This window comes from Leucoraja erinacea, chromosome 8, assembly GCF_028641065.1.
Source record: "Leucoraja erinacea ecotype New England chromosome 8, Leri_hhj_1, whole genome shotgun sequence".
In the NCBI taxonomy this organism is placed as follows: Eukaryota; Metazoa; Chordata; class Chondrichthyes; order Rajiformes; family Rajidae; genus Leucoraja; species Leucoraja erinaceus.
Window position 1 is genome coordinate 28,085,356 of NC_073384.1, and position 27,933 is coordinate 28,113,288.

Sequence of the window (27,933 nt, forward strand, 5' to 3'; positions counted from 1 at the left end):
GCAGTTGCCATACCATACTGTGATACAGTTGGTAAGGATGCTCTCGATGGTGCAGTGGTAGAAGTTCACCTGAATCTGAGGAGACAGATGGACCTTCTTTAGTCTCCTCAGGAAGAAGAGATGCTGGTGAGCCTTCTTGACCAGAGTTGAGGTATTGTGGGTCCAGGAGAGGTCATCGGAGATGTTGACCCCCAGGAACCTGAAGCTGGAAACACGTTCCACCTCCGTCCCGTTAATGTGGATGGGGGTGTGCGTGCCGCCCCTAGACTTTCTGAAGTCTACAATGAGCTCCTTGGTCTTCTTGGAGTTAAGGGCCAGGTTGTTGTCAGCGCACCATGCTGCTAGGAGCTGGACCTCCTCTCTATAGGCCAACACATCGTTGTTGCTGATGAGGCCAATCACCGTTGTATCATCTGCATATTTGATGATGGTGTTAGTACCATGTACAGGTGTGCAGTCGTAGGTAAAGAGGGAGTAGAGGAGGGGGCTCAGCACACAGCCCTGTGGAACGCCGGTGTTCAGGGTGAGGGTTGAAGAGGTGTGCTTGTCTAACCTAACAGACTGGGGTCTGTTGGTTAGAAAGTCCAGTATCCAGTTGCAGAGGGAGGGGTCGATGCCCAGGTCACCGAGTTTGGTGATCAGTTTAGAGGGTATAATGGTGTTGAATGCTGAGCTGTAATCGATGAACAGCATTCTTACGTAAGTGTCTATCTGTTGTCGAGGTGGGAGAGAGCGGAGTGAAATGCTGTTGAGATGGCATCCTCCGTACTCCTGTTCTTGCGGTAGGCAAACTGATAGGGATCCAATGTGGGGGGCAGACAGCCTTTGAGGTGTGCCAGGACCAGCCTCTCAAAGCACTTGGTGCTGATGAGAGTAAGTGCAACTGGACGTAAGTCATTGAGTCTTGCCGCAGTGGAGTGTTTTGGCACCGGCATGATGGAGGTGGTTTTAAGGCACGTGGGGACAAATGCTTGGGCAAGCGAGAGGTTGAAGATGTCAGTCCAGACGTCTGTCAGCTGCGCAGCACAGGCCCTGAGGACGCGCCCGGGGATGCCGTCAGGGTCAGCAGCCTTACGTGCATTAATCCTACTCAGTGCCACGTACACGTCGTAGGGGGTGAGTGTGAGGGGCTGGTGATCGGCAGGGAGCACAGCCTTGATGGCCATCTCTAGATTGTCCCTGTCACAGCAACCATAGAAGTGGTTAAGCTCCTCAAGGAAGGAGGCGTTGCTGGATGCAGGGGTGGTGTTGGTGTCTATAGTCCTTGATGGCCTGAATGCCTTTCCATATGCGTCGGGGGTCGGAGTTGTTGTTGAAGTCCCCCTCAATCCTTAGCTTATGGCAGTGCTTGGCCTTCTTGATGCCTCTCTTCAGGTTAGCCCTGGATGAACTGTAGGCTCGGGCATCGCCTGACCTGAAAGCGGTGTCCCGTGCTTTCAGCAGTAGCCTGACCTTTCTTCACCACCATGTCCACCTGTGCTTCCAGTATCAAGGAATTATTTAGTTACACCACTCAGTCTTTCTGTTCTACAACACTCTACAGGGCCCTCCCACTAATTGCATAAATCCTACCCTGATTTATCTTACCAAAATGTACCATTTCTCTGTCCTCTTGATTTGTCAGAAATCAGTCTCAGATCTCACTGTTAAAAATGTATTTCAATCTTCTATTCCCCCTGCCAAAGAAACTAACCACATGTTCTCACCTTCTCCACTCACTTAACTATTCTTTTCCAGATGCTTTGCATTATCTTCACAGCTCACTTTCCCATCTTGTTTTACATCATTCGCAACATGATTGCAGTTCCGTTAATATACATTGTGAATAGCTGAAGACCCAAGTATATACAAAATTATCTGTAAATTATGTGTTGGTGAGCCAAAAACAACTCGTAATGATATTCTCCATGACCAATTACATCCAAAAAAACAAACAGCATCCCGCAAAACAAGACACAATTCTGCAACTCATATTATTTGTAATGAATCAAATTTACTTTCTTTAAATATCTTTGGATATTTTTCCCAAATTAGCATTCCAGAAACCTCAAGCAATAGATTTATTTTACGTAGTTCACGTGTAGTTTCAGCTGCCACATTGCCTGCAAGGCAACAGCATACACTGAATTAGTTGTAAAGAGCTTATGGGCATCCTGAGATCGCTAAACAAGTACAATACAACGATTTTCATTCTTATCACTGCCAGTGGATGGACAATATAAGGAGATATAAGAAAATTAGGCAGAAACTTTCTCTTTCTAAAGGAGATTGAGGGTGTGTAATTGTGCTTTGGATAAACTGTTATCATCAACGTAAACTAAAAGTTTTGTAAACAATCTCAGAATAGAAATTTACCAAGAGCGGTTACACTTTTGTGTACAGTGAAATTACTCAAATCAGGTGTACAATATCGTTACTGTAGAGCGTGACAGGTACATGCCATTAAATTGCAACCTAGAGCAAGTCAGACATCGATCATACCTGCAAAAGCAGTGTTCACAGATGGATCCTCTGGCTTTCTTGGAGGGAATGCAAGCATAAGGAGAAGCGGAATAGAGGAGGTGCCCGGGGGCGAGAGTTGTGGTCGCCCTCAGTCCTTCTCCCCGATGCCCACAGCTGCCCCTCTGCAAGTAGCGCGCCATCCTGTATCGCGGCAGCAGGTTTGGAATCCGGAGACAGCCACGAGCGGAACGTCATCGCGCTCCTACCCTCGCCCCGCCCCCCGCGTGTGTGTCAGACGGTCACGTGGAAGCTCCTCTATCACGTGATGAAAAGGCGCTGTCCTCAGGTCATTAGGAATTAGGCCATTCGGCCCAAAGATCATAGAGCAGAGCCCTTGATGTTTGATCTTTGATTCGGCCCATCACGTCTACTCCGCCATTCAATCACGGCTGTTCTCTCTCTCCCTCCTAACCCCATTCCCCAGCACTTCTCCCCATAACCTCTGACACCTGTACTAATACTTGTATTCTGTCCATTCTGACAAACCTATTGAGTTGCTCACACACTATCCCCTCTACAAATAGTTATTTAAGGAATGGAAACGTGCAGGGCAAGTGATTTTTTAAAAGTGTGTGGTGGAGGCTTGGAATGCATTGCCAGGGGTGATGGTGGAGAGATACGATAATGGTGTTTAAAAGGCTTTTAGATGGGAAGAAAGTTGTGAGTGTGTGGAATTCTCTGCCTCAGAGGGCGGTGGAGGCTGGTTCTTTGGATGCTTTCAAGGGAGAGCGAGACAGAGCTCTTAAAGATAGCGGAGTCAAGGGATATGGGGAGAAGGCAGGAACGGGGTACTGGTTGTGGATGATCAGCCATGATCACATTTTCCAAATTGAGAAGTTCTTTTTTCCAGGCCTTGCAGTGAACTCATAAAAGAGACAAAGGAGAAGACAAAATTGCATGATGAAACATATTAAATGATCATAAATGGATTTTGAGTTTGTTATCATCTTAAAATTACACAGTGTGCTTTTACTTCCGTGTTTGTGATTCAATGATTTGCCAATTTCTTACAATTTCATTCATAGTAAATGCTGACGAGCCAAGTTAGTTTTTTGTAAGTGTTGATTGTTCGTATATACCCCATACGAAAGCACAACTATCTGCACCTATTGTGAGATTGTAGATTCATTTAAGTTGAAAAGTGCACAACAGATCCTTGCAATTTTATCAATTTTGGGTACTTGAAGTTCTCTAAAAGAAATGTCAATAGCTTCTCACCCCCACCCCATGGATTCCTGCAGATTGTTTTCAGATCAAGATACCAACATCTGAAATCACTATGTTAGCAACAAATTCAATCTTAACATTAGGCAACGGTATGTTACTCCAACGCGCTGGAATAACCAGACAGTTACTCCAGCGCGTTGTGTCTATTGTCGGTTAAAACCAGCATCTGCCCTTGTTTCCAACACATGCAGCATCCGTGCTACAGGGGCACGGTCGGTCGGCCGGCCGGCGCACGTGATACGTCATTACGTGACCAGGTGATGTGCGTCCCCCGTTACGTCGGGTCCATGTTACAATGGCGGCCGCCTGTGGAACGGTGTGAGGAGCGTGAGCGTCTGTGGACGTGATTCCATGCTGGAGAGATCGTGTCCTTGTCAGGTCAGAGACATTTTCACCTGCATTTATCGTTTGTCATTTGGTTATAATTCAGCAAAATCTCAGTGTTGCAATGTTCATTGCATGTGACCCATCGTGCCTCTGGCAGGCAGTTCGCGCACACGTAGTGTGCTTGTGTCATAAGTGATACAGTGTAGAAACAGGCCCTTCGGCCCAACTTGCCCACACCGGCCAACATGTCCCAGCTACACTAGTCCCACCAGCCCGCGTTAGGTCCATATCACTGCAAACCTATCGTATCCATGTGCTTGGGCATTGAGAATATATACAGGTGCAATAAAAACAACTGCAACAGCAGCATTACAGGTTGCAATGGGGGAGATGCCTCTAGAGATGAGAAGGATGCAGCTTTCATTGAATTACTGGATTAACCTACAGGGCCACAGTCAAGAACACCCAGCACAAGTTACTGTCAAACCATGCTGGGAAAAGGAGAGAAGGGAAACACAAAGTTTTGGATGGACAGTGACCCAGAGAGCATTACAAATCAGCATAGCACAATTAAATGTGGTTCCAACAGTTCCATTACCTTCAATTCCACCTTGGGTACTTCCAGATGCAACAGTAGACTTTACAATATTAGAACAGAAAAACAAGGATAAACAATGTATGTATAATTCATTCATCATACAGGAATACATTGACAGATACTACAGCTTTGTCCAAATTTATACAGATGCATCAAAAGATTCAGTAGATAAAGTAGGAGTAGCATTTATTGTACCAGAATTTCACATCAAAGTAGGGAAGAGGATCAATAATGAGGTCTCAGTATACACAGGTGAAATGATTGCAATATTGTTAGCGGTACAGTGGGTCGAGGATACTAGGCCTTTAAGGACAGTTATTTGTTCCGATTCAAGTTTAGCATTAAAGAGTTTACAGCACAGCCATTCAGACAGTAGACCAGACATTTTGATTGAAATACAACAAACACTATTCAGAATTCAAATGATGGGGCTTAGTCATATTTGTATGGGTACCAGCACACATTCGCATTAGAGGAAACGAAATGGCAGATAAGGTAGCAAAAGAGGCAACAAAAAGAAGTAAGATTGATTTAAGTATTAACATAGGTAAAACTGAAATCAAAGACATTATTAAGCAAAGACTGAAGGAAAGATAGCAAAAGCAATGGGAGGAAGAGCGGAAAGGACGGTGGTTCTACAGAGTCCAGAGGAAAGTGGGAGAAATGAGATGTGCAGGAAAAAACAGAAAAGAGGAGACAGTAATTTCAAGAATCAGATTTGGACACACTGGTCTGAACAGTACACTTTTTATAATAGGCAAGCATAATACAGGCAGATGTGAATACTGTGGGCAAGAAGAGACAATAGAGCATGTCATTATACATTGTGAGAGGTATGAGGAAGAAAGAAGACAAATGAGTGAACGATTCAGAAAAGAAAAAGTACAATTTGATTTAATAGATATTTTACAAAATAATTCATATAAGTGCTATCAAATCCTATTGCTTTTTCTCAGGGTAACCAATTTGTTCGGAAATATATAGGTTATTAGTATATAAGTTATAATGTTATTTGATCCACACTCCATACCAGTTGGTGGTGGTAATGCACTAAAAAGTTGTTTGCCAACCGTCAAAAAAAACTACATAGAAGAAGAAGAAGATCCATGTGCTTGTCGAACTGTTTCTTAAACGTTGGGATAGTCCCAGCCTCAATTCCCCTCATCTGGCAGAAAAGCACTGCAGATGCTGGTTTAAATCGAAGGTAGACACAAAATGCTGGAGTAACTCGGTGGGACAGGCAACATTTCTGACAGTGGAGGAGGCCCTGGAGAGAAAGATCAGATTGGGAATGGGAGGGGAATTTAAAGTGCTGAGCAATCGGTAGATCAGGTAGGTTAAGGTGGACTGAACGGAGGGGTTCAGCGAAACGATCGCCGAGCCTGTGCTTGGTCTCGCCGATGTACAGAAGTTGACAACTGGAACAGCGGATACAGTAGATGAGGTTGGAGGACGTGCAAGTGAACCACTGCCTCACCTGAAAAGACTGTTGATTTCCTTGGATGGTGTCGATGGGGAAGGTAAGGGGACAGATGTTGCATCTCCTGCAGTTGTAGGGGAAAGTTACTGGGAAGGGGGTGTTTTGGGTGGGAAGGGACGAGTTGACCAGGGAGTTGCAGAGGGAACAGTCGGCGGAAAGCATAAAGGGGTGAAGATGGGAAGATATGGCCAGTAGTGGGTTCCCATTGAGGTGGCGAAAATGTTGGAGGATTATATGCTGTATGCGATGGCTGATGGGGTAGAAGGTGAAGACAAGGGGGACTCTGTCCTTGTTACGAATGGGGGGACAGCAAGAGCAGAGCTGCGGGATATCGAGGAGACCCTAGTGAGAGCCTCATCTATAATGAAAGAGGGGAAACTCCATTTACTAAAGAATGAGGACATCTCCGATGATCTAGTATGGAAAACGTCATCCTGGGTGCAGATGCGGCATAGATGGAGAAATTAGGAGTAGGGGAAAGAGTCTGTACAGGAAAGACAGGGTGGGTAGGTGTAGTCTAGATAGCTATGAGAGTCAGTAGGTTTGTAGTAGATGGTCAATAGACTACCTGATCTCCCGGTTGCTCAGCACTTTAACTCCCCCTCCCATTCCCAATCTGACCTTTCTGTCCTGGGCCTCCTCCATTGTCATAGTGAGGCCCAGTGCAAATTGGAGGAACAGTACCTCATATTTCACTTGGTAGAGAAAAATGCTGAAGAAACTCAGCGGGTGAGGCAGCATCTATGGAGCGAAGGAAATAGGCGATGTTTCGGGTCGAGACCCTTCTTCAGACTGATGTGCGGGTGGGGGGAGGGGGGAGAAGAAAGGAAGAGACGGAGACAGTGGGCTGTGGGAGAGCTGGGAAGCGGGGTGGGGGGGGGGGAAGAAGGAGAAGGCAGGGACTACCTGAAATTCAATGTTCATACTGCTGGGGTATAAACTACCCAAGTGAAATATGAGGTGCTGCACCTCCAATTTACTGTGGGCCTCACCCTGGCCCAGGACGGAAAGGTTGGATTAGGAATGGGAGGGGGGTTGAAGTGCTGAGCCACCGGGAGATCAGGTTGGTTATTGCGAACCGAGCGACGATGTTGGGCGAAGCAATCGTCAAGCCTACGCTTGGTCTCACCTATGCAGTGCAGCGAACACCTAGAGCAGCGAATGCAATAGATGAGGTTGGAGGAGGTGCAGGTGGGCCTCTGCCGCACCTGGAAAGACTGCTTGGGTCCTTGGATAGGGTCAAGGGGGGAGGTAAAACAACAAGTGTAGCATTTCCTGCGTTTGCAAGGGAAAGTGCCAGGAGAGGGGGTAGTTAGGGTGGGAAGGGAAGAATTGATTAGGGAGTTACGGAGGGATTGGTCTCTGCGGAAAGAGCGAAGGAAATAGGTGACGCTTTGGGTCGAGACCCTTTGGTGAGGCCGCATTTAAAGTATTGTGTTCAGTTCTGAGCACTGTTATAGGAAATATGTTGTCATGCTGGAAAGCGTACAGTGAAGATTTACACGGATCTTGCCAGGACGAGAGGGTCTAACCTATGGGAAGAGGTTGAAAAACCCATATTTCACTTGGGTAGCTCTTCCCGCCATCCCGGGAATTAACCTTGTAAACCTACGATGCACTCCCTCAATAGCAAGAATGTCCTTCCTCTAATTAGACCAAAACTGCACACAATACTCCAGGTGTGGTCTCACTAGGGCCCTGTACAACTGCAGAAGGACTTCTTTGTTCCTACACTCAACTCCTCTTGTTATGAAGGCGAACATGCCATTCGCTTTCTTCACTGTCTGCTGTACCTGCATGTTAACCTTCATTGACTGATGAACAAGGACCCCCCCGATCCTGTTGTTCTTCCCCTTTTCCTAACTTGACACCATTTAGATAAATATCTGCCTTCCTGTTTTTGCTACCAAGTGGATAACCTCACATTTATCCACATTAAACTGCATCTGCCATGCATTTGCCCACTGACCCAACCTGTCCAAGTCACCCTGCATTCTCATAGCATCCTCCTCACAGTTCACACTGCCACCCAGCTTGATGTCATCTGCAAATCTGCTAATGTTACTTTGTATCCCTTCATCTAAATCATTGATGTATATTGTAAATAGCTGCGGTCCCAGCAACAAGCCATGCGTTACCCCACTAGTCACTGCCTGTCATTCTGAAAGGGACCTGTGGCGCGTGGGTCTCAAAAGGAAGCACAAAGTCCAGTGTTTTGAGAGGCACCTTTAATTATGTTCCTCCCGGTTGTTGGGGAGACCAAACAAGAGAAAGATGGCACCCAAACCCCTGCCTTTAAACCCTCTGGCTAAGGGCCGCCACCGGACTGAACCACTCCCATGCCAAGGGGTTCGACAGTATGATGGCACGACCCTTGGGAGCCGCCATAGGACCCCCCCCCCCCCCCCCCCCCCCCCCCCCAGAGGCACGAAACACACCGGCAGGCGCACGACCCGCCCGGTCCGCGTGCGGAAGTCAGCCGATCGTGGGGCTGGCGGAGGCATAGGTGGAGGGACAGGTCGAGGGAATGGTCGAGGGACCGGCGGGAGGACAGGTGGAGTGACAGGCGGAGGGAGCCGTGAAGGGGGGCGCCCTCGAGGCCGAGGTTGGGCAACCAGCTGGTCAATGTCCAGGTGTGCCGGCTTCAAACGGTCAATCGACACTGCCTCCGACCGGCCCCCCATGTCCAGGACAAAAGTTGACTGCCCGTGTTCCAGCACCCGGTACGGGCCCTCGTACGGCCTCTGGAGTGGCGTCCAGTGGGCATCGCCATTTTCAGTCTTCAAGGGTCCATCTTTGGTCTTAACTAATTTTTTCCTCTTCACATACCTAAAGAAACTTTTACTATCCCCATTTGTATTCTTGGCTAGCTTACCTTCGTACCTTATCTTTTCTCCCCGTATTGCCTTTTGAGTTATCTTCTTTTGCTCTTTAAACATTACCCAATCCTATTGCTTCCCGCTCATATTCACTATATTTAAGAGGGAGTTAGATGTGGCCCTTGTGGCTAAGGGGATCAGAGGGTATGGAGAGAAGGCAGGTATGGGATACTGAGTTAGATGATCAGCCATGATCATATTGAATGGCGGTGCAGGCTCGAAGGGCCGAATGGCCTACTCCTGCACCTAATTTCTATGTTTCTATGTTGTCCTTCTCTTTTATTTTTATATTGTCCCTGACGTCTTCCCTTGTCAGCCACGGTCGCCCCTTATTCCCCTTGGAATCTTCCTCTTTGGAATGAATTATATTTCTATTTGGAATGAATGAATCATGGTTACAAAGGATCTTATCTCAAAATATATTATTGGTATATCAAAAGCGACATCAATTAGAACCAATCAGTCTAAAAAATGCAGATGCTGTAATGGGAACAAATACAAACTGAAAGCCTGATGCGGGCTCTTGACCCAAAATGGTGACCATCATTCTGCCTGACCTACTGAGTTTCTTCATCTGTGTTTTTTTTACAATCTAGCCGTTGCTGTTTCATTAGCCAGCAAATAATGACCCCACCAATATTTACCATTTCTTCGCTTTATAAAAAAAAAATAAGTTTCTGTCTGTCCATCATCATTTCATTTCCTCACATAATCCTCTATTTTCAATCTTATTATTATTTTGTAATTTGACTAAATCACATTAAAGGCATCGTAACAGTAGAATATATAAGGTTTGATAAGGTTTTAACTGAATCTGTTTTGAGTTTCATGTTTTTTATTTCAGATCAGAACCACGATGTTGTTAAACTGTAAGTCAGCATTTTACATTCTAAGGACTATGGCCTGCAGAGCCTGTGGCTGTCGACAACAAGTCCAGCATTCATTAAGATCATTTTCACATTGCGCTGGAGTTCTGGGCAATCGCTCGCCTAAACTTCAGTATCGGCACAAGTTTAAGGAATATTCAACCTATTGTGATAGAAAACAGAGATATCTGTCAGCACTCTCTAGTTCGTTACTCAGGAAAGAACAGCAGAGGCCGTTGTCCAGGTTTGACTTTCTGGATATTGAGGAAGTTGAAGAAATGATAAACAATGCAGAGAAGAGACGATGGATTAGGAGATTTATTGTCAATCCTGATTTGGCAAACCTAATCGTGGAACACATTGATACTGATCTTTCTGAAAATAATGCAATAATATTTGAATGTAATCCGGGTGAGTACGCTTTAATCGATTAGGCGTATTTGTATTTTGAGCCATGATTTCTTTACACTCAAAACTTGGATAACTTTCCTTCCTGTTTATTACTTTTTATCTAAGTAAATTCCTTGGTCTTTGTATCTGTAGGGCCTGGTGTTTTAACACGAGCATTGCTGAATGGTGGAGCACAGAGGATTGTAGCTCTGGAGTGTGATAAGCAGTTTTTACCAACGTTACAGGTATTTATGTAGTTCATTATGTATTACGATACGATAGAACCTTATTTATCCCAGGAGAGAAATTGATCTGCCAACAGTCATAAAACACAACGAGATACATGAAACATGAAATTAAAGTGACGAGTGGAAAGTCCAGGGTTGGGGATGTGCAAAGATTTGGAAGGGGGGAGGGGAAAGGGGGGTCAGTCTACCACACGACAGAAGGGGGAGGAGTTGTACAGTATGAAAGCCACAGGGGAAAAAGGATCTCCTGTGGCGTTCTGTGCTGCATCTTGGTGGAACCAGTCTGTTGCTGAAGGTGCTCCTCGGATTGACCAGTGTGTCATAGAGGGTGTGAGCTGTATTGTCCAAGATGCTCCGCAGTTTGAGGAGCATCCTCCTCCCCGAGACCATCTCCAGTGAATCCAACTCCACACCCAGGAGCCGGCCTTCCTGATGAGCTTGTTCATTCTGTTGGCATCTGCAACCTTCACCCTACTATCCCAGCACACGACAGCGAAGTTATTCATCAAAGTTTTTTTAATGCTAAGAAATAGAGCACTTTACATAATTAACGTGGGGTTTAGGGAGTATTGAGGAACAGAGTGACCTTTGATCCATGAAGTAGCATAGGTAGATACTAGCATGAGTAGGAAGAAATACAAGATACTGGCCTTCATCAGTCAGGGCACTGAATGCCGAAGTAGAAAAAGTGTGCTCCAACTTTATAAAACTTTGGTTTGACGGTAGTTGAATATTGGTTCATTTTTGATTACTGCTATAAGATGACCATAAAAGCATCAGAGAGGGTGCAGAGTAGATTCACCCTGATGGAAGGTAGACACAAAATCCTGGCGTAACTCAGCGGGTGAGGCAGCATCTATGGAGAAAAGGATATGCGACGTTTCGGGTCAAGACCCTTCTTCAGGAAAAACTTGGTATGTTCTCTCTGGAGCTCAGGAGGTTAAGAGGATACATAATTGAGCAGTGTAGAAAGGGAAGATAGCAGGAAACATTTCACCATAGCAAGGTAGATAAAACTAGAAGACATAGATTTAGCATAGGGGGGGTAAGAGATTTAGAAGGGATATACAAGGGGCCTACTTCATCCAGAAAGGAATCCTGGTTGAATCTGGATCACTGAGAGCATTTAAGAAATGTCCAGATGAGCACTTGAATCACTTAGGCTATGGACCAAGTGCTGGGAGATGGATCGGAGTGGACAAGTTGGGTCAGTGGCTTCTTTTCATCATCATATGATTGTATAGCTATCGCTCTATCTCAGCATATAGTGCATTTTGTTGATATTACACGTCAAAGCAATGGTGTGCCACTGGAGGAGGGAATGAGTTTAGGTTGGTGGTTGGGATAACAGATGAATGGTGTGCTTTTTCGTGGATGTCATCAAATTGAAGCGTTGGAGTACTTGAGCAAGTGAATTATAAATTTGCTCACTCCCAACGTGCATTGTATGGTGAAGACTTTGATGTGTCGGGCACAACAAATTGATTTATTTATCACAGGATAGCCGGGCTTTAACTTACAATTGTAGCCATGATAATATGGCTAACCCAGTTGAGTTTCTGATCAATTCTACCAACCTTCTCGCCCTCTGTAGTAATGATGTTAACAGAATGATCTTGAAGGATTGAAGGATTTTGATTCCCAAAATGAATATAAATTCAGAATGACTGCATATGAATCTAGTGGTTAAAATTTATACCTGCGTGATAATATAAACTTTTTAAAGTATGATACATTACCCACTGGGATATTAGTTGATGGCTAAAAACATTTGGCTTGTCAGTTTGAATTTAAAATATTTACATGGTTAATGTAGTATAAAAATGAACAGCTTATCTTCCTTTAGGCCATAGCAGATAGTTAACAAATTGGATTGTTGTATTTGGCTACAACTCAATGGAAGTTATTTATGAAGGTATGAAGGACATAGGCTGAGTGGAACAATCAGGTTCAAAATAGTCTCTTCTTGTTTTAATGCTCAAATATCTTGCCATAAGTCATTTTTAGACATTTGTCTTCAATTCTGATTGAAAATTAAACTAGATCAAGGTCTTGCGATTGTTCACCATGGAGCACAATAAATGATTGTTGCATTAAAATAAGCTATTGTAACTTCATAAAATTATTGGTATGAAAATTTAGTCCCTAGAAAGGCATGTGAATGGACAGTTGGAGGTGGTACACTGTGATTTCTTCAAGCTGGATCCACTAGGTCGTGGCATGATGAAACCTCCTGCAATGTTTTCTGAGAAACTCTTCAACGATCTGGGAATATCAGAGGTTGCTTGGACTGCAGGTAATTACTTGTTTATCAATTTCTGTTTGGTTAAGTTGGTTGAACAATTATTTTAAACATTTGAACCTGATCCAACAATATTGCAAAAAATATAAAAAGCAATAGCTGTTCCTTAGCAGTAATGCAATTAAAATGTCATTAGATAACGTGGAGTACTATTGTGTAGTTGGCAGAAATTGAGACAGTTAAAATAGATGTGTAGACTTTTATTCAAAGAAATGGGCAATTTGCACAATGATTGTGGGTGTCAGAATGGCGAGCAGGTTAGTATTCTTCCCTCACTTCAACATAGAACAGCATAGCACCAGAACGGGCCCTTCGGCCCATGATATCTGTGGCAAATTTGATGCCAAATTAAATTTCTGCCTGCACGTGATTAATTTCCCTCCATTCCCTGCACATTCATGTTCCTTTCTAAAACCCTCTTAAATACCACTATTGTGTCTGCTTCCACCACCACTCCTGACAGGACATTCCAGGCATCGCCCTTTCTCTGCACAATCCAAAAATTATCCCCCACATTGTTCAGATCTCTATCCTATATCACTCGATCATAAACCATTGTACCATTGGATAAATCAGCTTTTGAATGAGATGTTATAGCAATCCCTGGTTTTCCCCCTCTTAAATGATCAAAAGGCATTATTTCAAAGATGTGCCAGAATTATTTTCTGTCCTGACCACTGTTTATTGCTCAAAGTTCATGATTATTATTCCTTATTTCAAATTAACTACTGCTTTTCCAAGACTAGAATAGTGAGTACAGTTTCAGCAGCAAGTGAGCAGCTGAAAGCAGTGCGAGAGATTTAAATTGTAGCTGTTTGGCGTGAGGCCAGGTTAGTTTCACTTGCGAGTGAGAAGGGGAGTAGCGCAGGAGATTTATAAAGCAGCTGTTAGTCCATGGAGTAACTGCTCCCAGTGGTGTATGAAGGGAAGGCGGGCACTAGCAGAGCTGTCGTTTTTGGAGAGGCAGTGTTCTGAGCTGCAAATTCTGAGGTTGCACACATTGGCACAAATGACATTGGTAGGAAAAGCGATGAGGTCCTGCAGTGTGAATCTGAGGAATTAGGCAAAAGGTTAAAAGCAGGATCTCTCAATTAGTCCCAGTGCACATCCTATTGAGGTTAGGACTAGAACGATAGGACAGGTGAATACATGTTGGCACTGGCGGCAGGGATTTAGATTTTTGGACCATTAGAATCTCTTCAGAGGCAGAGGGGAACGGTATAAGAGGGATGGGTTGCAACTGAACTGGAGTGAAACTAATATCGTCGCGGGTAGCTTTGCAGATGGTACTCGGGAGGATTTAAACTAGTTTGGCAGGAGGACGCAATTCAATGCAGATGGGAGGCCGGAAAGCAATACAGAACTTGGTAATGGCTAATTCAGTTGGCAGGATAGTCAGCGTGCAAGGAAAGGAGGATGGTTTAAATTTATTTTAATGAGAGAATGTTAAGAACAAAGTCAGAGGGCAGAAAATGGGCATGAGATAGCTCTGGTAGATATGATTAAGAAGAATCCAAAGAGATTATAGTAGTATATTGTGGAGGGAAAAGTGAACTAGAGAGAGATTAGGGCCTCTCAGAAAATAAAATGGTCATTTATGTGTGGATCAGCATGACATAATCAGGTTTCTTAATTAATATTTTTCCTATTTTTTTACCATGGAGAAAGACATGAAGACAAGGGAACTTGGGAAACATAGTGGCAATATCACAAGGACAGCCCGTTTTAGATTCGAGAAGGTGGTAGATGTCCTAAAATATATGTGTATAGATAAATCTGGGCCTGATCCAGTTCCTTGTGGGGAAAAAGAGGGAAAATTGTAGAGGTCCTGGCTGAGATCTGTGAATTATCATTAGACACAGGTGAAGTGCTGGACGGCTGGGTGATGGCTAATGTCATGCTTGCACTTAAGAAGGACTGCAAAACAAAACCCAGAAAATATAGACCAGTCAGTGTAATATCTATGTTCGTAATGTTATTGGAGGAGATTCTGAGGAATGAGATGTACATGTATTTGGAAAAACAGATTGATTAATAATAGTCAGCATGGTTTTATACTTGGGTGATTTTATCTCATAAACTGGAATTAGTTTTTTGAAGAAGTAACCAAGAAGGTTGAGTGCAGGACCCATAGACATAATCTGTGTGGACTTCAGCAAGGCCTTTGATACAATTCTGTGTGGTAGGTTACCTTGGAATATGAGATCAAATGACGGCCAGGGAGTGCTAGATAATTGGATACGTAATTGGCTCCAGGGAAGGAAGCAGCGGGTGGTGAGGGAGGTTGGTTTTTGGACTGGAGGCCTGTTATTAGTGGTCTACCTCAAGTTTGGTTGCTGAGCCCATTGCTGTTTATCAACCATACCATTGATTTGGATGAGAATATGCAGGCATGATTGGTAAGTTTGGAGATGACACTAAAATAGGTGGTATCATAGACAGTGATGATAGTTATCAAGAATTACAGCAGGATTTCAATCAGCTGGGCAAGGAATGGGTTACGGAGTTTGTTCCAGATAACTGAGGTATTGCATTTTAGGAAGTCAAACTAGGATAAGGCCTTCACAGAGAATGGTAGGGACTTGGGGAATGTTGTAGAGCAGAGGAATCTGAGTACAGGTACATAGTTCCATGAAAATGTAATCACCGATATATGTTGGGAGGTGAAGAAGACTTGGCACATTGCCCATCGTCAGCAAGGGAACTGAGTGTAGAAGTTGGGACATCATGGTATTGTTGAGGCCACATTTTGAGTATTGCCCTCAGTTTTGATCACCCTGCTATGGGAGTGATGTCATTAAGTTGGAAAGAGTGTCGAGAAGTATTACAAAGATGTTGCCAGGACTAGAGATCCTGAGCTTCTAGGGAGAGGTTAGGCAGACGGGAACTTTATTCCTTGGAGTGCAGGATGCTGAGGAATGAACTAATAGTGGTGTATAAAATCATGTGGGAAGTAGATTGGGCGAATGCGCATTCTTTAATTTCTCGGAATATGGAAATCAAGAACTGGGGCATAGATTTATGGAGAGAGGGAAAAGATTCAATGGGAATCTGGGAGGCAACTTTCTCACATGGAGAGTGATGTGTGCATGGAACGAACTGCCGGAGCAAGTAGTTGAGGAAGGTACAATAACAACATTTAAAAGATTTTGGACAGCAACAAGCACAGGAAAAGTTTAGAGGGATACAAGCTAAATACCGTCAAATGGGACTTAGTGGAGGGGATACTTGTTTGGCATGGACGAGGCGGACTGAAAAGCCTCTTTCCCTGCTACATAACTCGATTCTATAAATCAAAAATTACTTAATTGACTGTGAAAGGTGCCTAAATGCTTTGTATAGTAGTGCCAAAACATCCCTGCTCTGAAATGTCGTCCCGTGACTAATGAATGCATGTATTCCCCTTACCGTCTAAACCACCTCGACTACATGTGCTGTTACCTTCAGGAATCTTTGGACAGATCTACTAGTTTTAGCTTGGCACGGGTAGATTTTGATTTCTTGTACAGCCTAACAGTTAAATTATCTTTGTAAATATTGCTGATCTAAGAAATTTCTTTCCTAGATCCTCCGATTAAACTTGTTGGAATCTTTCCACAAAAAAATGAACGTAACATGCTTTGGAAGCTTGTTTATGCTTTGTTTGAACGGATTTCAGTTTTTCAATATGGGAGAATAGAGATCAACATGTTCATAAGTGAGAAAGAATATACGGTAGGTTTACAGATTGGTTTGAAATGTTAACCTGCATATTGCGTTTCATTTTGTTACTAAAATTGAATACTTTTATTTGTTCACCTGTAGAAACTGACGGCGGAGCCTGGTAACCTGCAGCACTATCAGGCCTTGGTTGCATTGTGGCAGATGGCTTGTGACATAGAGTTGTTACACAAGGTTAGAATTTTTACTTTTCAATATCATGATTGTAAAATGTACTAGCATGTATCTTTGTACTTCTAAAATTGCCTAGTATTTTTGCCTTTATCTCCATTTGAAAAGTAAACCATGTGTTTGCAATTTAATTGATCATGATTGATTTTGAGCAAAGTGTTTACAACAACTGTGATCTTTACTTTGATACGACATAAACAAATATTTCTGTCTTAGGAACCTTGGTCATCTTTTTCTACAAGTTCTAAAAATGGTGGATGTGTAAAACGAGGCACGGTAAGCTTTTAGTTTAACTGTTATGAAGTGTAATTATTTAAACTGAACAAAGAACAACGTGTTCATTAAAATGAACAATGTGTTCATTGTTTAGAATGGTTAGAAAGAGTCCTGAGAGAGTATGACAAGGTAGACAGAGCCCGTTTGTCCTGGTTGGAGGATCATAATCTCAGGAAAATTGAGATATTCTTCTTCCCGAGACACAAATAATTATTGACCATGTTTTTGTTTTTTGGACATTGAGAAGTTTTTGGGATGAGGGGAAATCAATGTGATCTGGGAGAGTATGTAAAGGCTCCACAGCAGCAGCACTGGAAATCAGTATCATAGCTTGGTCACTGGATTGAGGCAGCAGCCCAATCTGCTGCAACGCTGTGCTGCAATTTTCATTGCCACCCTTTTAATTTTCTTTGCCGGCATTATTTAGGTATGTTGCAAAACCTGCCTTCAGCGGGGCTGCAGATCTGTCCAAGCCCCTGTGTGTGATTTTGGCGCTGTTGAGAGGGGGGCGGGTTTAAAACGCGATTTTCACTAGGCTATTCAAATTGAGGTTGTTCAGCCTACTTAGTTGCTGACGAAAAATCGCTGGGAGAGTCTGGAGCTATTTTTAAACTATATTGGTTAATTTAGTTGTTATAGCAAGTTAAAATTTATCCTCTAAACCCGCGACCGCCGACAACGGGACGGATCTCATACAGCGGACAACGGAAGGTAGGTTGTTTATTTTTACATTAAAAAGGGCTTCTTAAGATCCCTTTATACAAAGTTTAATGTTGCGAGTAGCTAATTTGTGGCCCTTTAAATCCCGCAGTATTTTTCTGGGCATTTGGGGTAAAAATCTACCGCAATGGGAACGTTCTAAACCAGCGCGTTCCACAGAGTTCCAAAGGATCCCACTCGAAAGCCGATTTAAATGGCCATTAATTTACAGCAATTGAACACTAAATCCCTTCCATTTGACCTATAAATTAATGTCAATGAGATTTAAAAATCACGTTTTATTGTGAATTCTTTGTGAATGTTATTTGGACACTTAGGCTATTAAAAAATGTTAATCCTTTCTTAAGAAATGGATAGATGTTTAGATCTAGTAATTGAAGTTTGGAATTAGCTACAATTGGGTAACTAACTAATTATATGCTTTAATTTCAGGTCATCCAAGTAAGATTGTTTCATATTTGTTTCAGAATGCTTCAATCTATAATTACTGAACATTTCTTTCAGCTCTTAATTTTTAAGAAAGTTATGGCCATTTCACTGTCCTCGATCACAGCTTTTGTGTTAAGTCAATGGAAAATCAATAGGGAACAAGATGCTAATTTCCGAGTATGAAAATGGCCATAACTTTTTTAATACTGAAGATATGAAAGTTAATTAGGTGTAAAATTAAACTTATTTTTGTGCTTTATCTGATGGGATAAATTGCAGACTTGATTTTTTAAATCTCAAAATTTTGTAACATTGCTACATTATTCGGATTTCCATTGCACTTACCATCTGTTTCTGCTTAGATTTTCACCTCCCTTATTGTTGTGTGTTTACTGCTTCAATTTGTTTGAAGGATATAAGATGTCCATGGAAATTTATATTCATTTTATATGAAATGAACTTCATTTTTGTATATTGAAAGTTGTTGAAAGCAATTATTTTATGATTAAAAGACAGTATCTGTTTTTGTATATTAAAAAAATGAGCTTCATAGATCACTTGCATCTCTTGAACAGGTGACAAATGATCATTTGTGTCTTGTGCGGCTGACACCACGCAAAGACTTATTCAATCAGACTCTAACAGCTGCCAATTCGGCCACACTGGTAATGATGATGAAGCAGTGCCTTGCAAAACGAAGAGCGAAGCTGATTGATAAATTGGAGTAAGTATACCCTCTGAATTAGATCTTTTGTAACGGTTGGGTAAATGGTGGGATTAGGATATCAAAGTTTTCAGTGATTCAACCGTCGATTTAGATCAGTGAATTTCATTTGTACAATTAGAAACAAAAAAATAGGTACAGGAGTAGGCCCTTCAAGCCAACACTGCCATTCAATATGATCATGGCTGATCATCTAAAATCAGTACCCCGATCCTGCTTTTTCCCCATATCCCTTGTTTCCTTTAGCCCTAAGAGCTAAATCTAACTCATGAAAACATCCTCATCTCAGTCCTAAATGGCCTACCCCTTACTCTTGAACTGTGACCCCTGGTTCCGGACTCCCCCAACATCAGGAATATGTTTCCTGCATCTAGCCTGTCCAATCCTCTAAGAATCTTATATGTTTCTATAAGATTCCCTCTCATCCTTCTAAATTCCAGTGAATACAAGCCCAGTTTCATCATATGTCAGTCCCGCGATCCTGGGAATTAACCTGGTGAACCTACGCTGCACTCTCTCAATAGCAATAATGTCCTTCCTCAAATTAGGAGATCAAAATTGCTCACAATACTCCAGATGTAGTCTCACCAGGGCCCTGTACAACCTTGCTCCTAAACTCAATTATCCTCTCGCAATGAAGGCCGACATGCCATTAGCTTTCTTCACTGCTGCTTACTTTCAGTGACTGATGTACAAGCACACCCAGGTCTTGTTGCACCTCCCCTTTTCCTAATCTGACACCATTCAGATAATAATCTACCTTCCTGTTCTTGCCACCAAAGTGGATAACCTCTCATTTATCCACATTATTCTGCATCTGCCATGCATATGACCACTCACCCAACCTATGCAAATCACCCTGCAGTCTCATAGCATCCTCCTCGCAGCTCACACTGCCACCCAGTTTTGTATCATCCGCAAACATTTAATTCCCTCATCTAAATCCATAATATATATATATATACTGTAAATAACTGGGATCCCAGCACAGAGCCTTACGGCACTCCACTAGTCAATTCCTGCCATTCTGAAAAGGACCCGTTAATTCCTACTCTTTGCTTCCTGTCTGCCAACCAGTTCTCTATCCATGTTAATACCCTACCCCCAATACCATGTGCTCTAATTTTGCACACTAATCTCTTGTGTGGGACCTTGTCAAAGGCTTTTTGAAAGTCCAGATACACCACATCCACTGGCTCTCCCTTATCCAATCTACTTGTTACATCCTCAAAAGTTCAGGAAGATTAGTCAAGCATGATTTCCCCTTCATAAAGCCATGTTGACTGACTGATCCTGTCGTTGCTTTCCAAATGCGCTGCTATTACATATTAATAATTGACTCGAGCATCTTCCCCTCTACCGATGTAAGACTAAATGAGTCGAGTTAAATTTATTGTCTTGTGTGCAAGTACGATGGTGTACTGGTACAGTGAAAATTTTGCTTGTAGCAACATCACAGGGCATATATCACACAAAACATGAACTGTGCAAGACAATGAAAAAGACTGCAAAAAAAAAAGATGTACTACAAGAGATTGTCGTAGTTGTCCTGTTGCTGAGGAAGAATGAAGGTTGTGCAGGTTTGTTCAAAACCCTATAGTTGCAGGAAGAAGCTATTGCTGGACCTGGTAGCATGGAACTTCAGGCTTCTGTACCTCCTGACCTGTCGCAAAGAAAGGGCCTAGCATGGATTGTAGGGATATTTTATGATGCTGCCGCTTTGAGGCTTTCAATCGTCTTTCATGCCCATGAAGGACCAGACTGACGTCATTGCTCTCTGCAGCCTCTAGCGTTTCCCTGTACTGGATGCCTATACAAGGCCATGATGTAGCCAGTCAGGATACCCTCTACAGTTCATCTGTAGAAGTTTGTTTGGGTCTTTGGTTGCAAACCAAATCACTTTAAACTTCTCATTAACTAGTGATGCTGAAGCTCCTTCTTCATAACTACATCTTTGTGTTTGTGCTGGACCATCTCATATGAGAACATTTCATTTTCCTACATTTTTAAATTCAGAGCATGGCCACGTCTTGTGGAAGGCCAGAAGGGATGTTACTACTTCTGTACCATTGACTTATTTAGGATGGATGAAATAATGTTTGTGATTTATCAAATGTATTAATTGTCCTTGTAGTTATTTCTCAATATCATTAAATCTTTGATAGGTCTTGGTGCCCTGGAGGTGGCGCCAAGTTAATGATGGAGCTAGATTTACCTGAAGATGTATTGACAGGCCACGTGTTTCCAGAGGAATACAAACAACTTTTTGAAGCAATGGAGCAATCTCGGGATTTCAGTCAAAGCTGGTTATATGAGGAAATCTTGGAGAATACCAATACTACTGTGAGGCACATTTGAATGAATAACTTCAAGGAAATAAAATTGTCCTGCTTCTGACCGTGCTATGTGACACATACAACTGCCCACAGGCAATCACATCCAAGACACTGAACACTTTAAAGTGCTTTTATGTATTGCTTAAAGCATTATGTAATTCTCCTTCGTTGCACCCGTCACTGGAATCTTCATGTTATTGTCACTCCATATTGTAAGCCATACTAATCAATGTTTCCTTATTTATATTGGAAGTAAATTGTTGCTCTTAAAATGGGTCATTTGTACGGTTCTTTTCATGTGAGAATTTGGTTGACATGAAATTGGACACAACAGCAAGGAATTTGGGTACTACGTAACAAAAAAATGCACTGATATGTTCAAATGTGAAATTTTATTCAAATATTTTTTTAATTGGAATAATGTTTAATTTAATATACCTTCTGATTGAATTCTTTTGGGTCACCAGTGAGTATTTTAAATTACATCTGTTTAAAACTTTAAGATAGTATGTTGAAGAAGATCACTATGGACTGCAGATGTTGGAGTCCAAATGAAGGAACTTGAACAAAGAAATCTCCCGTTTTCTTCCACAAATGCTGCCTGACCCGCTGAATTCCTCCAGCAGTTTTTTTTAAATTGTGCATACTCATGATAATAAAAGGTTAAATGCCTCTGGAACAAGAAGGTCTTAACAGAGCTACTAGATTATTCTGCTATTGCAACAAAAGGAATAATGGGTAATAAATTCAGACGGTGTAAGAACCAAATCAACATTTCAATAGCAGTGCATTTTTTACTGATGGAGTTGGTTTGCAGATGGCATTTTGTTTCTAACGATAGTCGTACATATGTTAACAACAGTGAAAACTGTTGTAGCAGTTTGGCATGACTGCTATATAAGTAAATGTGTTCAAAATTTAAAGTTTTCTGTAACTTTTAGCTATGGTTTTCATTTCTGTTTTATTTCCGTTTTAGAACCTTGGAATGCATTGATTTTGTTAGAATTTGCTTTTATGCATAGGACAGTACATCACACGAATAGGCCCTTTGGTCCACAATGTCCATGCCAAACATGATGCCACATTTAACTAATCTCCACTGCCTGTGTGTGATCCATATCCCTCCTTCCTTGCATATCCATGTCATGTCAAGTCAAGTCAACTTTATTTGTCACACACACATACAAGATGTGCAGTGAAATGAAAGTGGCAATGCATGCGGATTATGCAAAAACAACAGAATAGAACAGAATCAGTATTTACATGTTAGAGAAAAAAATACACAAAAGCAGAAAATTAGTCCCTGGTGAGATAAGAGTTTACAGTCGTGATGGCCTGCGGGAAGAAACTTCGTCTCATCCTCTCTGGTTTCACAGCGGAGGCATTTGCCTGACCATAGCAGCTGGAACAGTCTGTTGCTGGGGTGGTAGGGGTCCCCCATAATGTTGTGGGCTCTGGATCTGCACCTCCTGGTGTATAGATCCTGCAGGGGGGGCGAGTGTAGTTCCATAGTGCGTTCGGCCAAACGCACTACTCTCAGCAGAGCCTTCTTGTCCTGGGCAGAGCTGTTCCCAAACCAGATTGTGATGTTACCGGACAAGATGCTTTCTACAACCCCAGAGTAGAAGCACTGAAGGATCCTCAGAGAGACTCTGAATTTCCTCAGCTGCCTAAGGTGGTAAAGGCGCTGCCTTGCCTTACTCACCAATGCGGCAGTGTGTGTTGTCCATGTCAGATCCTCCGTGATGTGGACTCCCAGGTATTTAAAGCTGCTCACCCTATCCACAGTAGCCCCATTTATCTCCAGTGGCATGTAGGTCCTTGGATGTTGAGCCCTTCTAAAGTCCACAATCAGCTCCTTAGTTTTTGTGATATTCAAGAGGAGGCTGTTGTCCTGACACCAGAGTGCCAGATCTGCCACCTCCTCCTGGTAGGCCTTCTCATCGTCATCGGAGATCAGGCCCACCACCACAGTGTCATCAGCAAATTTGATGATGTAGTTGAAGCTGAACCTGGCCACGGAGACGTGTGTACAGGGAGTACAGTAGGGGGTTAAGGACGCAACCCTGCGGGGATCCTGTGTTCAGGGTGAGGGGGTTGGATGTATGTCTCGCTATCTTGACCACTTGGGGCCTGGCAGTGAGAAAGTCCAGGACCCAGGCACATAGGGGAGTGTTCAGTCCCAGTTTCAGCAGCTTCTCAGTAAGTCTGGTGGAGACTATGGTATTGAAAGCTGAACTGAAATCAATAAACAGCATCCTCACATAGCCCCCCTTCCGACTGTCAAGGTGAGAGAGGGTGGTGTGCAAAACCTGAGAGACCGCATCATCCGTGGATCTGTTCGCACGGTATGCGAACTGCAGCGGATCCATGTTGCGAGGGAGGCGGGCGCAGATGTGGTTCTTGATCAGCCTCTCAAAGCATTTCATGACCACCGAGGTGAGGGCCACCGGTCGGTAGTCATTCAAGCAAGCTGGAGAGGCAGTCTTTGGCACTGGTACAATGATGGATCTTTTGAAGCAGGCAGGGTCCACGGACTTGGCCAGGGAGAGGTTGAATATTGTGGTGAGCACTGGAGCAAGCTGAGTAGCAGAGGACTTTAGTACTCACACAGATATACCATCTGGGCCTACAGCTTTCCTCGTGTTCACACCCGTCTGAGCCCTCCTCACGTCGTGCTCTGTCACCGAGAATGTGTTCACGTCCCCAGCGGAGGACCTCCCTCCAGCCTCGCTAGCCAGCACGCTGGCGGTGTGGTTGTTAGCCGGCTAGCTAGGGGTGATGTTGCCCATCTCGAATTGTGTGTAGAAAGAGTTCAGGTCATCAGCTAGGGAGGTGCTGGCACTTCCGGTTGAGAGGGGGCTGCTCTGGTAGTTAGTTACAGTCCATAGCCCCTGCCAAAGGCGTCTGGTGTCCTGCTGCTCCATCTGCGACTTCATCCTGTCCCTGTACCTTCTTTTTGCGTCCTTCACCGCCCTTCGCAGTCTGTAGGGCTCTGCCTTGCAGTCGTCCATATTGCCGGATGCCAGGCCAGAGTTGTAAGCAGCGGTGCATGCATTCAAGGCAATGCGAATGGACCTGTCCACCCAGGGTTTTTGATTAGGAAAGATGCTAACCCTTACCGTGGGGACGATGTTATCGGCTATTGTTGCAATGAAGTCTGTGACCGCTTCCACAAACTCACTGACGCCTCTGGAACTTGCTTGGAACATATTCCAGTCGACATCGGTCAGTGCATCCTGCAGCATGGCCTCTGTATGGTCAGATCACCGCTTTACGTCCCTCGTCACTGCTGCTTCCCGTACTATCCGTTGTTTATACTCTGGCAGCAGGAAAATGGCAGCGTGGTCAGATTTTCCAAAACGAGGGAGAGAAACGGCCTTTTACCCTTTCATGTAGCAGTGGTCCAAAGTTCTTTCCCCCCTGGTGGCAGACGTGATGTGTTGGTAGAAGTTCGGCATGACCTTTTTGAGATTTGATTTATTCAAATCTCCAGCCACCACCATAGCCGCATCAGGGTTCTTGTTTTGGTGTCGACATAACACATCGTGTAGGGCCAATAGTGCCACGTCAGTGTCCGCATGCGGTTGAATGTAGACGGCTGTGACAATCACTGAGCTGAACTCCCGGGGAAGGTAGAAAGGACGGCATGAGATCGTCAGATGCTCCAGGCCGGCGAGCAGGAACGAGAAAGCGTCCTAATATTTCCAGGGTTGCACCAGTTATTGTTGGTCATGAAGCAAACTACTGCACCCTTGGATTTCCTGGATTCTTCCGTTCTGGCCGCACAGAAAACAGTGAAGGACTCAGTTGGGCAGATTACCTGATCCAGCACCAGCGGGGTCAGCCATGTCTCGGTACGGCAGAAGATGTTGCAGTCTCTTATGTCCTGCTGGAATCTGATCCTCGCTCTGAGGTCATCCAGCTTGTTCTCCAGGGACTGGACATTAGTCGGAAGAATGCTGGGCAGAGGTGGATGGAAGGCTTGGACTCTCAGCCTATTCCGAATCTCCCCCCCCCCCCCCCCCCCCCCCCCTTACCTCGATGTTTTTCTCCAACTTTTTCTCGGCCGTGCTCCCATTGTTGTTGCCGTGGCGCGCTCCTATGATCTCTGCCAGCCACGCTGGATCAGTGAGCACAGTGTTTAACAAGTCTTGGGTTACGCTAAAGTTTAGTTTTAAGAGAGTTTTCTGGTCGAACATTGTTAGTGCTAGTGTGTTAGCAGATAGAAATAAATCAAAAATTAACATACAAGTTAAAAAAATGCCGAGTCTCCACGGAGCTACCACGACGGCGACTGCACCCGGCCGCACTATCTTACCATCATGTGCCTATCGAAAGACCTCTTAAATGCCACTATTTTATCTGCTTCCACCATTACCCTTGATAGTGTTCTAGGCATGCTCCAGGTTATGCTATCTCTCTTTTCAATCCTAAATGGCCTATCCCTTCATTTGAGACTGACAATTAGTTCTGGATTCCTCAGCTGAAGAAAAATCTCCCCAAACCTATTCTGTTTCTAAGAATTATGTAAGTTTCAATGTGGCCATCTCTCATTGTAAATGGGAGAGAATTATTAAAGATAAGTCTGGACTTTAATGAAAGGCACTAAATTGAGATAAGGCAGATTACGGCATTATAAAATGGGAACGAGGGAAAGTAAATTGGGAGTAGTTGCTATTGGGCCAGTATACAAGTGCGTGGTGTTGCACTTTGTGAGATCGAATGTAAGGGGAAAGTAAGCAGTTAATGCAAGAGGACTGATTAGGGATTGTTAGTATGGCTCTGTGCATGAGAAATTGTGTCTCACCAATCCGAGTTCTCCACCACTCACCCATTCCCCCAACGCAACCCGTACCCCCAATGCAATATTCCACCACTCACCCATAGCCCCTAACTGCGCAGGCCGACTCATTTCCCCTCATCCCCCAGCACTCTCTCCTCTTTATCCTCCCTCGTCTTTCCCCTCTCATTCTCCCCTCCCCCAATCCCTCCCTCACTTCTCCCTCCCTCTCCTTTCTCCTACCCTCTCCTTTCTCCTACCCTCAGTCGCTCCATCCCTCCATCCATAACTCATCTCTCCTCCCTAACCCCCCTCCTATCCCTCTATCCCCCACTATCCCTCCTGACCCGCCCCACTGCCCTCTATTTCTTCTCCTCCTCCAGACAGGAGACAGGGAAAAAATGAAAAAAGAAGATAGATTTCTCCGCGGATTTTGAAATTCGGCAAGGCCCCACCGCCACCGCGAGGCCCAATCGCCACGAGACCTCACCGCCACCACGGCCCCATCACCGCGAGGCCTCGCCGCCGTGGTCTCGATGCCTCCATGGTGCCCGCGGCTGGGCACGATGGAGGCCGTGAAGTGGGCTCGCCCACTCGGCACCACGGAGGCGTGAAGTGGGTTATTGACAGCGGTGAAACCTCGCAACGATGGGGCCGCGTCGGCATCGAAGCTCCGCGGCGGCAGTGATGCCCCACCGAACCTCGAAATCCGCGGATGCCCGGAGAAATCTCTTGCCTGCTCATTCTCCCTCCTCACCTCCCCCAATTTCCCCCCTCTAAATCCCTTGGCCCCTCCACTCCCTCAATCCCCCTCCTCTCCTTCAATCCCCCTCCTCTCCCTCAATCCGCACACTCTCCCTCCTCACCTCCCCAGGATCTCGAGGTTGCAGCCGTCGGCCTCAGAGCCCGGCCCCCAGATTGCCACAGGGTGGAGCATTAGTAATGTTCACTCCGCTCCTTCAGTTTTATATTCGCCTTGCCGGGGGAGGCAGCCGCCGCTGGTGACTGACAGCGGACGCGACCAATCAGTGTGGCAATGTTGTAGGAAAGAGCGTCATCCTGGGCGAGGTGAGCGCCGCGGTGACTGATAGCGGATGCGGCCAATCAATGGTGCAGGAATGGGTGCCAAAAACAGGAAGGCAGATTATTATCTGAATTATGTCAAGTTGCGAAAAGGGGAAGTACAACGAGATCTGGGGGTCCTTGTTCATCAGTCACTGAACGTAAGCATGCAGGTATAGCAGACAGTGAAGAAAGCGAAAAGCATGTTGACCTTCGTAACACAAGGAGTTGAGTATAGGAGCAGTGAGGTCCTTCTGCAGTTGTACAGGGCCCTAGTGTGACCACACCTGGAGTGTGCAGTTTTGGTCTTCAAATTTGAGGAAGGACATTCTTGCTATTGAGGGAGTGCAGCGTAGGTTCACCAGGTTAATTACCGGGATGGCGGGACTGTCTTATGTTCATAGAATGAAGCGGCTGGGCTTGTATACTCTGGAATTTAGAAGGATGAGAGGATATCTTATTGAAACATATAAGATTATTAATGGTTTGGACACGCAAGACGCAGGAAACATGTTTCCGAAATTGGGGAAGTCCAGAACCAGGGACCACAGTTTAAAAATAAGGGGTAAGCCATTTAGAACAGAGATGAGGAAAAACTTTTTCACAGAATCTGTGGAATTCTGCCTCAGAAGGCAGTGGAGGTCAATTCTCTGTATGCTTTCAAGAGAGAGTTGGATAGAACTCTTAAAGATAGCGGAGTCAGGGGATATGGGGAAAAGGCAGGAACTGGGTACTGAGTGTTGATGATCAGCCATGATCACAGTGAATGCCGGTGCTGGCTCGGTGGCGTTTGGCGTGCTCCTGCACCTATTGTCTATTGTCTAAGGTGACGGGAAAGATTTACAAGGGAACCGAGGGGCAAATGTTTCATACAGGATGATGCACACATGAAA

At 44.3% G+C, this 27,933-nt stretch overlaps 2 protein-coding genes across 2 annotated transcripts in view; one reads left to right on the top strand and one right to left on the bottom strand.

Annotated features, from left to right (window-relative positions):
• smyd3 (SET and MYND domain containing 3) overlaps window positions 1-2,728 on the bottom strand; it is a 745,780-nt gene extending 743,052 nt beyond the window's left edge. Inside the window, exon 1 of the mRNA XM_055639282.1 lies at window positions 2,482-2,728. Within this exon, the coding sequence (XP_055495257.1) occupies window positions 2,482-2,642 (161 nt within the window). The 5' untranslated portion in view covers window positions 2,643-2,728. The remainder of the gene's footprint in view (window positions 1-2,481) is intronic.
• A 1,229-nt stretch (window positions 2,729-3,957) lies between these two features.
• Window positions 3,958-21,467, top strand: tfb2m (transcription factor B2, mitochondrial). The gene is made up of 9 exons (XM_055639280.1): window positions 3,958-4,107; window positions 9,858-10,290; window positions 10,423-10,514; window positions 12,660-12,813; window positions 16,385-16,533; window positions 16,624-16,713; window positions 16,927-16,986; window positions 18,711-18,859; window positions 21,025-21,467. Exons 1-9 carry the CDS (start codon window positions 4,081-4,083, stop codon window positions 21,215-21,217), a joined length of 1,347 nt encoding a protein of 448 aa, XP_055495255.1. The 5' UTR covers window positions 3,958-4,080; the 3' UTR covers window positions 21,218-21,467.
• Window positions 21,468-27,933: the final 6,466 nt, after the last annotated feature.